At 41.5% G+C, this 12,099-nt stretch overlaps 1 protein-coding gene across 2 annotated transcripts in view; it reads right to left on the reverse strand.

Annotated features, from left to right (window-relative positions):
* LOC115207262 (metalloproteinase inhibitor 2) overlaps nucleotides 1–1,322 on the reverse strand; it is a 43,756-nt gene extending 42,434 nt beyond the window's left edge. The window contains exon 1 of one of the 2 annotated variants that reach the window (XM_029774250.1): nucleotides 1,038–1,322. In XM_029774250.1, the coding sequence (XP_029630110.1) occupies nucleotides 1,038–1,167 (130 nt within the window). In that variant the 5' untranslated portion in view covers nucleotides 1,168–1,322. The remainder of the gene's footprint in view (nucleotides 1–1,037) is intronic. The other variant, XM_029774242.1, reaches the window with a different exon arrangement.
* Between the last annotated feature and the right edge of the window lie 10,777 nt (nucleotides 1,323–12,099).

Genomic DNA, 12,099 nt, shown 5'->3' on the forward strand with positions numbered 1-12,099 from the left:
ACCATAACAGATGACAGAGTCCATTTTCCTCCTGGTCCTACATTCCTAGTTCTGGTCTTCTTTTAATTTGACACCTGGTTTAAGCATGCCCTCTATAGATGATTGGTTCAGGTAGGAAGATGCGGCAGAGTGTCTGGTACAGTAGCTGCTGCTATAAGACTATTCCATAGAACAGAATCTCAAGTCGTTGGCACATGGACGCTACAAGGTGTCAAAAGCATTCCATAGTGATGCTGGCCCATGTTGACTCCAATGCTTCCCACAGTTGTGTCAAATCATCTGAATGTCCTTTGGGTGGTGGACCATCCTTGATAAACACAGGAAACTGTTGAGCGTGAAAAACCCAGCAGCTTTGCAGTTCTTGACAAACCGGTGCACCTGGCACATACTACCATTGCCCCATTTAACAGCACTTCAATCTTTGGTCTTGCCCATTCACCCTCTGAATGGCACACATACACAAGCCATGTCTCACTTGTCTCCAGGCTTAAACAGCCTTCTTTAACCTGTCTCCTCCCCTTCATCTACACTGATTGAAGTGGATTTAACAGGTGACATCAATGAGGGATCATAGTTTACACCTGGCCAGTCCATGTCAAGGAAAGAGCAGGTGTCTTTAATGTTTGGTAAACACATCTCAAATAAAATGTGTAGGCACACCGTTTATGCCCAAAGCAACGCAGGGCTCAACCCTGTTCCTGGAGAGCTGCCGCCCTGTAGGGTTTTGCTCCAACCCTAATCTAGCGCACCTCTAATAATTAGCTGGTTGATAAACTGACTCAGGTTCGTTATAAATGGGTTTAGATTCAACATGTACAGGGGCATAGTTCTCCAGGAACAGGGTTGAGAGCCCATATTACTGTCGCCTACTTAATTCTGGATATAAAATTGTGTGAGAAGTAAATAGGCTTAATGATCATGTTCTAATTATTTCTACTACGACCACAGACAAAACAAAATGTTTGCATGCTGCGTATTGATAGTTCTCAACATGTGAAGAAAAGCTGAAAAGTAAAATGTTGCCAAAATTGCCTTACCGATTTCTGCATCGCAAAAAGCCTGTTGGGGATGCGGAGGGGAGCATTTGCAAGCATCTGCAATGTCTCCGACCCGCCACAGGAACAGAACGAACACAGTAAAGAAACAACTGCCTACATACCGCGTCATTTGGAAACGAATTACAGTTTCCCAAATATCACAAAAGGATCCGAGTAATGAAAGTGTTTCCCTTCGAGACTGTTCTCAGACCGACGGATAACTCTTAGAACTATTTTCCTTTCAACGTAAACATCCGCTTTTTATTGCAGGCTGTGAGCTCCTCCCCCAGTCAGAACCCAGCCTATGATAGGCTGAGCATACTATTAATCCAGAACCGCAACCATTAAATTAAAAAGAATCCTCTGACTAATGGCTCAACCACAGGCTCAACATGCCCGCCTGCCATAAGTGCCATAAAATGGGGATGAAACTGAAAGATCAGTTTTAGTTTTGGGGGGGCTTCCCGAGTGGTGCAGCGATCCAAGGTCCTGCATCTCAGTGCTAAAGGCGTCACTACAGACCCTGGTTTGATTCCAGGCTGTATCCCAATCTGGCCGTGATTGGGAGTCCCATAGGGCAGCACACAATTGGACGGGGTATGCCGTCATTGTAAATAATCATTTGTTCTTAACTGATTTGTCTAGTTAAATAAAGGTTCAATTAAAAAAGTAGGCTAAGCCTACTGGAATTCCTTAAAGTTTTGTTGTTTTCAGTAAAAAAAAGAAAGAAAAAAAACACCTGGGGAAATTTTAAAGCAGGCTCAACTTGCCCAACTGCTCAGTTCACTTGCCGCAGTCATCCCATATAGGAGATGAAAATGGCAGCTGGTTATGACTGACAGCCGGTATAAACTTGAGCACCACAAGAGACAAGATAACAATATCCCTCCCGCTAATTGGGCCACTTTTGCATATATGTTGTTGTTTGAGTGAGGGAAATGCGTTAAATTGAGAAGAATCGATATGTTATGAATGTGACATTAAGGATTATAATAAATACCACTTTGATGTCATACAAGCAAACCACACACATTTCTGTATTTGAAAACTCATGTAATTTACCAATGTTAATGATCACTTTTTTTTTATCCACAGTTACAAGGATGACATCCGGTGTAGCCAGGGTTGTCCTGAACAGAATGAGCCTATCTGTATCATATTGTGAAGACAACTTGCTGTGGAACATACATTTGAATGCACTCATGACACCATTCTATGAGCAAAAAAATACAATCTGTTTGAGTGAGGTGCCTTTTGAAAGCCTCCCAGCTAGCACATTTGGTTCCTTGGAAGTTGTGGGAATGCAGGTTTTTGTTTTCCCATTGGTTCTGGGAACAAAGCCATCAGTTTCCTGACTGGTAAAAGATATTGTTTTTTTAAATGTTCTGAGAGCTGAAGTGTGAACTTCACCTGTCCCGGGAAAGTTTATTTTTAGGTTGCAGGGAGGTTCTGAGAACGTTTTACTATGGTTCCCTGAAGGTTTTCCTGGGAAGTTTTATTAATGTTCTGTTAACAGAAATTATAGGTTATTTGAAGATAATTCAATAACATTCTGAGAACATGTTTCAATCAAGACTTTGAATAGACTCACATTAACAGCTTCGTATGACTTAGCATGCTAGCTCCAACCTTGTGGAGCAGTGGACTCATTCCATGGATAGAGAACAGAAGATTCCACAACAAAAATGAATTTCCATGTGTCCTGTCTGTGCTTAGAGTTGAAAACAGTCTACCCAAACTTAGCTAGCAGTATTATTAAAACACACCCATTTCAAAGGAAACAAGTACTCATTAACATCAGGTGTGGACAATTACTGGGCACAGCTAACAATCCTGAGTAATATAGTAAAAATGTGCTTAACAAGTCAGATAATCACTTTGTGTGCAAAAATAGTGTTTAATAACATGATTTTTGAATGAGTACCTCATCTCTGTACCCCTCACACACAATTATCTGTAACACAAAGACCAGGGAGGTATTCCAATGAATTGCAATGAATCGCTATTGGTCGATGTGGAAAAAAGCAGACATTGAATATCCCTTTTAGCATGGTGAAGTTATTAAGTATACATTGGGTGGTGTATGAATACACCCAGTCACTACAAAGATACAGGCGTCCTTCCTAACTCGGAGAGGAAGAAAACCGCTCAGGGATATGAGGCCAGTGGTGACTTTTAAACAGTGACAAAGTTTAATGGCTGTGATAGGAGAAAACTGCAGATGGATCAACAACATTGTAGTTACTCCACAATACTAACCTAATTGACAGAGTGAAAGAAGGAAGCCTGTACAGAATAAACATTTTACAAAACATGCATCCTGTTTGCAATAAGGAACTAAAATAACACTGCTAAAAATGTTGCAAAGCAATTCACTTTTGGTTCAGAATACAAAGTGTTATGTTTGGGGCAAATCCAATACAACACATTACTGAGTACCACTCTACATATTTTCAAGCATAGTGGTGACTGCATCATGTTATGGGCATGCTTGTAATCATTAAGGACTGAGGAGTTTTTGGGATAAAAAAGAAACCAAATTTAGCTAAGAGCAGGGAAAATGTGACAGAGCTTTAAGAATTTTGAAGAGAATAATAGGTAAATGATGTACAATCCAGGTGTGGAAAGCTCTTAGAGACTTAACCAAAGATACTCACAGCTTTAATCGCTGCCAAAGTTGCTTCTACAAAGTATTGACCCAGGGGTGTGAAAACTTATGTAAATGAGATATTTCGGTATTTCATTTTCAATAAATGATTTCTAAAAACATGTTTTCACTATGGGGTACTCTGTGTAGATGGGTGAAGAAAAAACATAAATGTAATCAATTTTGAATTTAGTCTTAACACAACAAAAGGTGGAATAAGTCAAGTGGTATGAATACACAGGGATGGAATTGAAGGATTTTGGACACAGACCATTTCTATCCATGGGCCTACATGATGCAACACTGCATAAAGCAAGCTCGGTCCTGTTAGTTGTATTGTCTAATCACAGTTGTCTCTGTCTGTGTAAGGGAAACTCCCCTGATATTCCAGTTTTAAAATATAATTCATACAGTATGAGAAAGGTTGCTGCAGTTTGACAGGGTTTTCATCCTCCCTATTTATTTATTTTATTTATTTCACCTTTATTTAACCAAGTAGGCAAGTTGAGAACAAGTTCTCATTTACAATTGCGACCTGGCCAAGATAAAGCAAAGCAGTTCGACAACATACAACAACACAGAGTTACACATGGAGTAAAACAAACACACAGTCAATAATACAGTAGAAAATATGTCTATATACAATGTGAGCAAATGAGGTGAGATAAGGGAGGTAAAGGCAAAAAAGGCCATGGTGGCAAAGTAAATACAATATAGCAAGTAAAACACTGGAATGGTAGATTTGTAGTAGAAGAAAGTGCAAAGTACAAATAAGTAATGGGGTGCAAAGGAGCAAAATAAATAAAATAAATAAATACAGTAGGGGAAGAGGTAGTTGTTTGGGCTAAATTATAGATGGGCTATGTACAGGTGCAGTGATCTGTGAGCTGCTCTGACAGCTGGTGCTTAAAGCTAGTGAGGGAGATAAGTGTTTCCAGTTTCAGAGATTTTTGTAGTTCGTTCCAGTCATTGGCAGCAGAGAACTGGAAGGAGAGACGGCCAAAGGAGGAATTGGCTTTAGGGGGTGACCAGAGAGATATACCTGCTGGAGCGCGTGCTACAGGTGGGTGCTGCTATGGTGACCAGTGAGCGGAGATAAGGGGGGACTTTACCTAGCAGGGTCTTGTAGATGACCTGGAGCCAGTGGGTTTGGCGACGATTATGAAGCGAAGGCCAGCCAACGAGAGCGTACAGGTCGCAGTGGTGGGTAGTATATGGGGCTTTGGTGACAAAACGGATGGCACTGTGATAGACTGCATCCAGTTTGTTGAGTAGGGTATTGGAGGCTATTTTGTAAATGACATCGCCGAAGTCGAGGATCGGTAGGATGGTCAGTTTTACGAGGGTATGTTTGGCAGCATGAGTGAAGGATGCTTTGTTGCGAAATAGGAAGCTAATTCTAGATTTAACTTTGGATTGGAGATGTTTGATGTGAGTCTGGAAGGAGAGTTTACAGTCTAACCAGACACCTAGGTATTTGTAGTTGACCACATATTCTAAGTCAGGACCGTCCAGAGTAGTGATGCTGGACAGGCGGGCAGGTGCAGGCAGTGATCAGTTGAAGAGCATGCCTTTAGTTTTACTTGTATTTAGGAGCAGTTGGAGGCCACGGAAGGAGAGTTGTATGGCATTGAAGCTCGTCTGGACGGTTGTTAACACAGTGTCCAAAGAAGGGCCAGAAGTATACAGAATGGTGTCGTCTGCGTAGAGGTGGATCAGAGACTCACCAGCAGCAAGAGCGACATCATTGATGTATACAGAGAAAAGAGTTGGCCCAAGAATTTAACCCTGTGGCACCCCCATAGAGACTGCCAGAGGTCCGGACAACAGGCCCTCCGATTTGACACACTGAACTCTGTCAGAGAAGTAGTTGGTGAACCAGGCGATGCAATCATTTGAGAAACCAAGGCTATTGAGTCTGCCGATGAGGATGTGGTGATTGACAGAGTCGAAAGCTTTGGCCAGGTCAATGAATACGGCAGCACAGTATTGTTTTTTATCGATGGCGGTTACGATATCGTTTAGGACCTTGAGCGTGGCTGAGGTGCAGCCATGACCAGCTCTGAAACCAGATTGCATAGCGGAGAAGGTGCGGTGGGATTCGAAATGACGGTAATCTGTTGACTTGGCTTTCGAAGACCTTAGAAAGGCAGGGTAGGATGGATATAGGTCTGTAGCAATTTGGGTCGAGTGTCCCCTCCTTTGAAGAGGGGGATGACAGCAGCTGCTTTCCAATCTATGGGAATCTCAGACGACACGAAAGAGAGGTTGAACAGGCTAATAATAGGGGTTGCAACAATTTCGGCAGATAATTTTAGAAAGAAACGGTCCATATTGTCTAGCCCGGCTGATTTGTAGAGGCCCAGATTTTGCAGCTCTTTCAGAACATCAGCTGAATGGATTTGGGAGAAGGAGAAATGGGGAAGGCTTGGGCGAGTAGCTGTGGGGGGTGCAGTGCTGTTGATTGCAGTAGGGGTAGCCAGGTGGAAAGCATGGCCAGCCGTAGAAAAATGCTTATTGAAATTCTCAATTATAGTGGGTTTATCGGTGGTGACAGAGTTTCCTATCCTCAGTGCAGTGGGCAGTTGGGAGGAGGTGTTCTTATTCTCCATGGACTTTACAATGTCCCAGACATTTTTTGAATTTGTGTTGCAGGAAGCAAATTTCTCCTTGAAAACGCTAGCCTTGGCTTTTCTAACTGCCTGTGTATATTGGTTTCTAACTTCCCTGAAAAGTTGCCTGTCACGGGGGCTGTTCGATGCTAATGCAGAACGCCACAGGATGTTTTTGTGTTGGTTAAGGGCAGTCAGGTGTGGGGAGAACCAAGGGCTATATCTGTTCCTGGTCCCCTATAGGGCCAGGAGTTTTTCCAGGAGTTTAAAATCTATGTGACCTGATTAGAAAAACTCATCATAGCCCATATAAAACCATTCTGCAACTGATTAATCACCATGTCATACCCTACATGTAACAGTGTAGGTTCCGTCCCTCTCTTCGCCCCAACCCGGGCTCAAACCAGGGACCCTTGCACACATCAACAACTGACACCCCACGAAGCATCGTTACCCATCGCGCCACAAAAGCCGCGGCCCTTGCAACGCAAGGGGGAACCCTACTTCAGGTCTCAGAGCGAGTGACGTCACCGATTTAAACACTATTAGCGCGAATCACCGCTAACTAACTAGCCATTTCACATCGGTTACATACACACAGAGATTGACTTTAAGGTCTGAAAAGCACTTTCCCATTGGCCTAATCAGCAGTATTTTATGGTTGCTGAAGATTATGGTCACTTACCCGATAGTTGTTTACACGCAGAAATGCCATAACTTGTCACGTCGCCCCCACCTACATGTACAGATTACCTCAACTAGCCTGTACCCCTGGACACTGACTTGATACCGGTTCCCCCTGTATATAGCCTCGTTATTGTTTTTCTTATTGTGTTACCTTTTATTATTACTTTTTATTTTAGCCTACTTGGTAATTATACTTTTTTTTTTCGAACTGCACTGTTGGTTAAAAAGGCTTGCAAGTAAGCATTTCACGGCCAAGTCTACACTTGTTTTATTCGGCACATGTGGCAAATAAAGTTTGATTTGATTTTGTCGGTCTCTTAATTAAACAACAGGGAGGAAGCAGAAAAATCTGTTTTTCTGGCCTGCTACATCGGACATATAATCCAAACTTTTGCAGAGCGTGATTTCAAGATTTCAACATGCAGCTCACGTCTGACAGAACGTATACACTAGAGACAGTATCACATGGTGAAACAACAGCTTCCCATTCATTTTCAATGAAAGCAAAGCGGTAAAAAACAGACTGGCCAGGGACCATTGGGAGATGCAAGCATGGGAGAGGGAGCTGGACAGGGCGGGACTAAAGTTGGGCAAAGCTGATCATCAAGCAAATCTTTGGTGATATCGCTTGCGAGTAACCAATCGAACCTCACCAGAGCTTCCAACCCCTATTTGATTGGTTGACAATGGCTGTTGATACCTAACCCTATTTAGCATGCTTGTTAGCACCCACATGAGGGCGAAGCTAGCATGGCTAGGTGAGTTACCGCTATATAGTGTATCTCGGCTGAGTAACAGGATAAAGTGGCTCGCGCTCTGCTCTCCCTGACTAAACGTTACACATATTTTGTGCAGCTCCTACTGGAATTATTTACAGTTTGGTTGTTTTCAGTATCCTCTGCCTAATGGGACAACCACAGAGCAGGCTCAACTTGCCCAGCTGCCATAAAATGTCATAAACTGTCCGTCTTTCACTTAAACAATGGGGATGAACCAGAAATGTCAGTTTTAGGCTCCGCCTACTGGAATTCCTTATAGTGTTGTTGCTTTCTGTACAAAAAAAACTTTGGGGTAACTTTAGAGCAGGAGAAAAAAAATGTCACCACCAATCAGGGACCTGTGATGCCACCTCTTTGACCAATCAGATTCACAGAAATCACAGGTCATGTGGGTCGGGTGTGGAACACATCTTGTAGCAGCCTACACCTTAAAAAAAGTTAGAGTCGATGACCACGCCCTACGGAAATCTAATTGGCATAATACACAAATCTCCATCAAAATCTGTCTGTTCAAGCTAGAGATGTTAGTTTATTAGCATGGTGTGGTGGAAATTCAACACCAGGGACACCTGATGTTAATATTAAATGAATCACTCTTTATTATGATGTCTGGAGAGGTTCACAAACTCAATCCAAGCTTGATGAAAACTCTGCCAAGGGTATTCCCTTTCTGTCCTTATATAATGCTACACAAACAAGTCATATAAGCATGATTTACATTATTCATTATTAACATTGGTTCCTGCATGTGACTGAGTGATACCTCACAAGGCTTCTTCTCTCAAAGCTGAGACCTTGAAACTACGATACTCCTTTTTTGTTCCCAGAGCAATGTTCTGGGCGTACTGCTAATTGGTCTGAGGAGGAGGTCACAGTCAACTGCACGAACCAAGATAGAGTGAGAGGAGATGCTGTGTACAATTCAAGGCTATCTCTGCAGACAATAAAATGTTCCCTCACACTCCCTCCTTTTATCACTTCTATGGTAACGATTGTAACATTTTAATTAAGGTAATCATTAAATTATGGCTGAAACTATCCAATTAGGTTCTATCAAAATACTTCTATTAAAGTAAGCTAAATCAACACATAAAACCAGATAATTAATCATTTCAAACCCTTCAATCTAGTAAGTTATACAGTTACACACATGCTTCATTACACAATTTAATTTATGGAAATACTATCATCATAATAAAGCTAAAATCTACAGGCAAGGTTATACTTCAATCAACAGGAGTGAATCTATTAACAAGGGATCCGTAGACTCAGAGGTAAATAAATCTCTCAATGTTTAATCATTGTTTCCATAGCTCTTAACACAATCGGGTTGCATTGACATTTGTTCTGTATTAACTGTCCCTGGGACATCAAATAGTCAAAATATAAAACCTGTTGTTCTACTAATCCACTAGGGCCTTCAACTTCAAAAAGTTGGTGCTGACTTATCATCTCGATATTCGGTACTTGAACATTTACTTGGATCTACTTCAATTCTGGACTGGTGTTATTCAAACTATCGATTGAGTAAAAATAATTGGAAATTGCCAAATACATATCTTATTCATACCTCTGTCCCAAATTCTCACACTGTGTCCCTTTACACCCTGAGTTCAGTGAGTACCACTCACTTTTATTGGCAGCTTATCTATTGGTCCACAGGAGGTGTATCTTTAACCCAAACACCAGATGTCAGCTTTCATTTAATATCAGTCCCAAGGCTCAATCCCTCTGTTCATCATGTGGCCTTGTATTGAAACCTTATATTCTTCAAATTACTAAGATATTGCATTATTAGAGTGCTCTCTGAAAGCCACTAAAAACACATACTGTCAACACTCATGAAATTGGACATCAACTGATAGACCACTGTCTTTGTTACTTTCAAATAGGACCCTTCTACTCTTTGTAGGAAAACCCTCAACCACTACTGCTAATACACACAGATCACTCTCAAACAATGTTCAGCTTTGACCCCTTATTGTAAGGTTTAAAAACCAAACAATAAGAAAGTTGCCATGTTTGGAGGGCATTGTTGATGGGTTAACTTACAAGTAGGTCTGTGATGGTCACGAAATTTCGTCAGCTGGTGATTGTCAAGCAAATAACTGTGGGTCTAACGTAATTGACTGTTAATTAACATGAACACAATCAGCATCTCCTGGCTTCCACATATAGCCTACAAGCCACTGATGCAGATCTTTGGAACAGTTACATTAGAAAAAGTATAATAATCCATGTAATATAGGCTACAGTTTCACATTAAATCCATAATTTATTTTAGACAAGTCTAAAGAAACATGAAATTAAGAAAATGTAGTCTAATTCAGAAGAACAGAATAGCATACTGGCTATGCCATATGGTTGTGGGCTGCACTAGTTAATTTAGCAGACAAGATTTGCTTGGAATTCCCGTGGTATTATTTTATATTATTTTATAGTATGAAGAATAAAATTGAACAAAGCTGAATAAAATAGAATGGATATTTTCCCCAAACGATTTGAGAGTGCGCACGTGCGGCTATTCTGTGTTGAGCGGTTAACAAAGAAATAGGTACTCCAATATACTTCATTTAGAGGTATTCATGTAACTTTAGTTTGTTCTACAAACATTGGGCTATATGTTTTGATTTTTAATACATTGTAAGCTTGCATGATGCAACTCTAATGATGATTTGAAAAAAGTAGCTTGAAAGGCATGAGCTTTGCTTTGTTTTTTTTGCGCAGGCTGTACGCACTTCATCATTCTCACTCACAATTTGAGAAGCTATTGATAATGCCTCAAATTTCCCGGTGGCATCCCCTTTGTGTGGCCATAAGGCACCCTAAAAGAATCCATGCCTTTTGCAGCCCTTCTCCCTAAATGCTGGCCGCTCTGAAGCACCTCTCATTGACACGGCTCTCCATCACGTGATCAGGTCTTTCTCACAGGCTATAAGTGAAGACAGACACATCTGGGACGCAACTGTGCACGTCCTTATCCAATTCCGAGGTGCATATTGAAGATATTGGATATGGGAGTACAGTACCGATCAATGTGGAGCTATATACAGGGAGTACCAGTATCAGATCAATGTGGAGCTATATACAGGGAGTACCAGTACCAGATCAATGTGGACCTATATACAGGGAGTACCAGTTCCAGATCAATGTGGAGCTATATACAGGGAGTACCAGTACCAGATCAATGTGGAGCTATATACAGGGACTACCAGTACCAGATCAATGTGGAACTATATACAGGGAGTACCAGTACCAGATCAATGTGGAACTATATACAGGGAGTACCAGTACCAGATCAATGTGGAGCTATATACAGGGAGTACCAGTACCAGATCAATGTGGATCTATATACAGGGACTACCAGTACCAGATCAATGTGCAGAGGTACAAGGTATTATGTACATACATGAAGACAGGGTAATGTGTCTTGGCATCAGGATAGATAATAATAAGAGTATAATAAAGAGTAGCAGCAGCATATGATTAGTGTGAAAGTTTGTGCGTGTAGTGTATGTCAGTATGTGTGGGTTTTGTGTGAGAGTCTACATTCAGTGTGTATATACTGTAGAGTCGTGTGGGTGTGCATATAGTCATTGCATGATAGGATCAATGTATGTAGTCCAGGTCACCAATTAATTTACTGTTTAGTAGTCTTATGTCTATTAATCAGTTTTATGACTTGGTGTAGAAGCTGTTGGTCCAAGAGCTGATTGAAGGGACTTTAAGGGTTACAGGGTTAGAATGACCCAAGTGTTGTTTTCTACAGAAAACCACAAAATTGTAAGGAATTCCAGTAGACAGAGCCTAAAACTGAACTTTCTGGTTCATACCCATTTTTAAGTGAAACATGGACAATTTATGGCATTTATGGCAGCTAGGCAAGTTGAGCCTGCCCTGTTGTTGTCCCATTAGGCAGGGAGGTTTTAACAGGAAATAACCAAACTACAAAGATTCCAGTAGGGGCATCACAAAATCCGTTAGTTTTTTTACCTGCTACACTGGAAGTGTAACTTTTAGTCAGGGGCGAGCAGAGCTGAGACACATGTATCCTATTACTCCAGCTGAGACACACTATTTAGTGGTAACTCACCTAACCACGCCAGCTTCACCCTCATGTGGGTGCTAACAAACTAGCAAGCATGCTATGTACATGCTACACATTGTCAGTCAATCCAGTAGGGGGTTGGAAGCTATGGTGGTTTGATTGGTACTTGCACCATGACCATGACTGAGGGCTTGTAGGCCTGTTGTAAAGCAGGTCCTCACCAGACATCACCAGCAACAACGTCGCCAATGGGCACAAACCAACCGTCGCTGGACCAGACAGGACTGGC

The sequence above is a fragment of the Salmo trutta genome, chromosome 1 (genome assembly GCF_901001165.1).
Source record: "Salmo trutta chromosome 1, fSalTru1.1, whole genome shotgun sequence".
Classification (NCBI taxonomy): domain Eukaryota; kingdom Metazoa; phylum Chordata; class Actinopteri; order Salmoniformes; family Salmonidae; genus Salmo; species Salmo trutta.